The sequence below is a fragment of the Rhagoletis pomonella genome, unplaced genomic scaffold, assembly GCF_013731165.1.
Source record: "Rhagoletis pomonella isolate Grant_MI unplaced genomic scaffold, Rhpom_1.0 Rhpom_scaffold_03006, whole genome shotgun sequence".
Lineage (NCBI taxonomy): Eukaryota > Metazoa > Arthropoda > Insecta > Diptera > Tephritidae > Rhagoletis > Rhagoletis pomonella.
Genome location: NW_023461559.1, coordinates 11,872 through 13,988, shown reverse-complemented (window position 1 = coordinate 13,988; position 2,117 = coordinate 11,872). Strand labels below are relative to the sequence as shown.

Sequence of the window (2,117 nt, the reverse complement as noted above, 5' to 3'; positions counted from 1 at the left end):
GGTGGCGTTCCACAAGGATCCGTACTAGGACCCTTGCTATGGAACATTATGTATGATGGAGTTCTCCGTACCGAATTGCCTGAGGGATCATCCATAGTGGGTTTTGCAGACGACATTGCGGTAGTAGTGTCCTGCGAAACTGCTTGATGTCATATGCGAAAAGGTAGCATCATCAGTCGGCGTGATTAATAGCTGGTTAAATAGCTTCGGCCTGAAGTTAGCCGAGCAAAAAACAGAAGCAATACTTATCTCGAGTCGTAAGAAACTAGAGGAGGTAGCGCTAAAAATTGGCGACCACACCATCACGACGAAACCCACAATTAAATACCTGGGAGTGGTGCTAGACAAGCGTCTTACTTTCAGCGCCCACCTGAGCTATGTGAGAGAGAAAGCAGCTTCAACGATCACGGGACTATCGCGAATAATGCTTAATACGCGAGGACCGAAACAGCGCAGGCGTTTACTCTTAGCGAGCGTGGTTAAAAGCCAAATACTGTATGCGGCCCCAATTTGGTCAAACGCCGCACAGTGTCCAGCATACTTCCGCGGAGTCAACTCAACATACCGTTTATGCGCGCTCCGAGTTTGCAGCGCCTTCAGAACAGTGTCGGACGAAGCAGCTTTTGTAATCGGCAGTATGATACCCGTAGATATACTAGCAAGAGAATCGACGGTCCTTGCATCCACGCGGCGTACTCTAACTCAATTAGACCGGCATCAAGCCCGGCAAAGCAGCGTTACGGAGTGGCAAAACAGGTGGAATAGTACGACTAAAGGTCGTTGGACCTATCGCTGCATACCAAACCTGGTATCCTGGCTTAATAGAACGCATGGCGAAGTAGATTTTTATCTGAGCCAGTTCTTGAGTGGTCATGGCTGTTTTAAGGCATAACTGTTTAAATTCAAACATGAGCACGACCCCTACTGCGACTTCTGTCTAAGTGGCGTGGAAGAAGATGTCCACCACGTATTCTTTGAGTGCCCTCGTTTCCATCGGCAGATGAACCAACTTAAACTTGCCGTTGGAGGGGTGTTTACGCCACAGTCAGTAGTCGACTATATGGTGAAAGGAACCAGCGAATGGGCATCAACCAGCGATAAACTAACTTCGATTTTGAAGGAACTGAGGGACCTAGAGAGACAGCGGCGTATCAGCCGTACTTAAGCCAACTCTTAGCATAGCCGCGGACTGGAACTAAACTATGATGTTCACCAACCAAAGCGTAGGCGCGGACTGGAACCTAGGCCTTTCCAGCCGCTCGAGCAGTGCGGCTTAGAAAGTTGTGCTTTCAGACCGCACCTTGAACATGAAATGTAACAATTACAGCGCATGCGCGGACTGGAACCTAGGGCGTTCCAGCCGCTCAGGTGGCAATCTCGAAAATTTGTGAAATCGATAAATAAGCGCGGACTGGAACCTATGGCGTTCCAGCCGCCCAAGTGGCAATATCGAAAAACTATTGCAATCGAAAATAGGCGCGGACTGGAACCTAGGGCGTTCCAGCCGCTCAGGTGGCAATCTCGAAAAATTTTTGAAATCGATAAATACGCGCGGACTGGAACCTAGGGCGTTCCAGCCGCCCAAGTGGCAACCTCGAAAAAAAATTTTTGCAATCGAAAATAGGCGCGGACTGGAACCTAGGGCGTTCCAGCCGCAAATAAAGTGCAGTTTCGAATTTCGTCCACACGGGGCGTTGGTGCGGATTGGAACCTAGACCGTTCAAACCGCAAAGGCAATATACATACGTATGCGGGCTTGAAACTCGTCGCATAAGGCATTTTAAGGTTTTTGCTCTTACTGTCTATAAAGGCAAAAATAATAAGTTGTATCTAAGAGATAAATGAATAAATAAATAATAAATAAATAGTTAAAAAAGGGTAATTATCTTTAAACAAGACGTGGCAAAGCCTACCAGGCGTAGCCCAGGACTGAGTACAACCGACTGGAACGAACGTGCGAGTCTAGTGCTCAACCGCCTCCCGACGAAATACTTGACGGTGGTACCGGGGGGTTCGGTACTCGGACAGTAGGAGGTTTAGTTCGGGTTAAAGTCCCACACTGACGGGTATAGGCTTTCGATGCTTCCTCCTCGTAAAAAAAAAAAAAAAAAAAAAAC

At 47.9% G+C, this 2,117-nt stretch overlaps 1 protein-coding gene across 1 annotated transcript; it reads left to right on the top strand.

Moving 5' to 3' along the window:
* The first annotated feature begins 424 nt into the window (after positions 1 to 424).
* On the top strand, positions 425 to 892 carry LOC118753887. The gene has a single exon (XM_036488763.1). The coding sequence runs from the start codon at positions 425 to 427 to the stop codon at positions 890 to 892; it is 468 nt and encodes a 155-aa protein (XP_036344656.1).
* Positions 893 to 2,117: the final 1,225 nt, after the last annotated feature.

Bases quoted from the DNA above. Each gene is read 5' to 3' on its own strand.
- LOC118753887 (XM_036488763.1), top strand. From the start codon at position 425: ATGCTTAATACGCGAGGACCGAAACAGCGCAGGCGTTTACTCTTAGCG.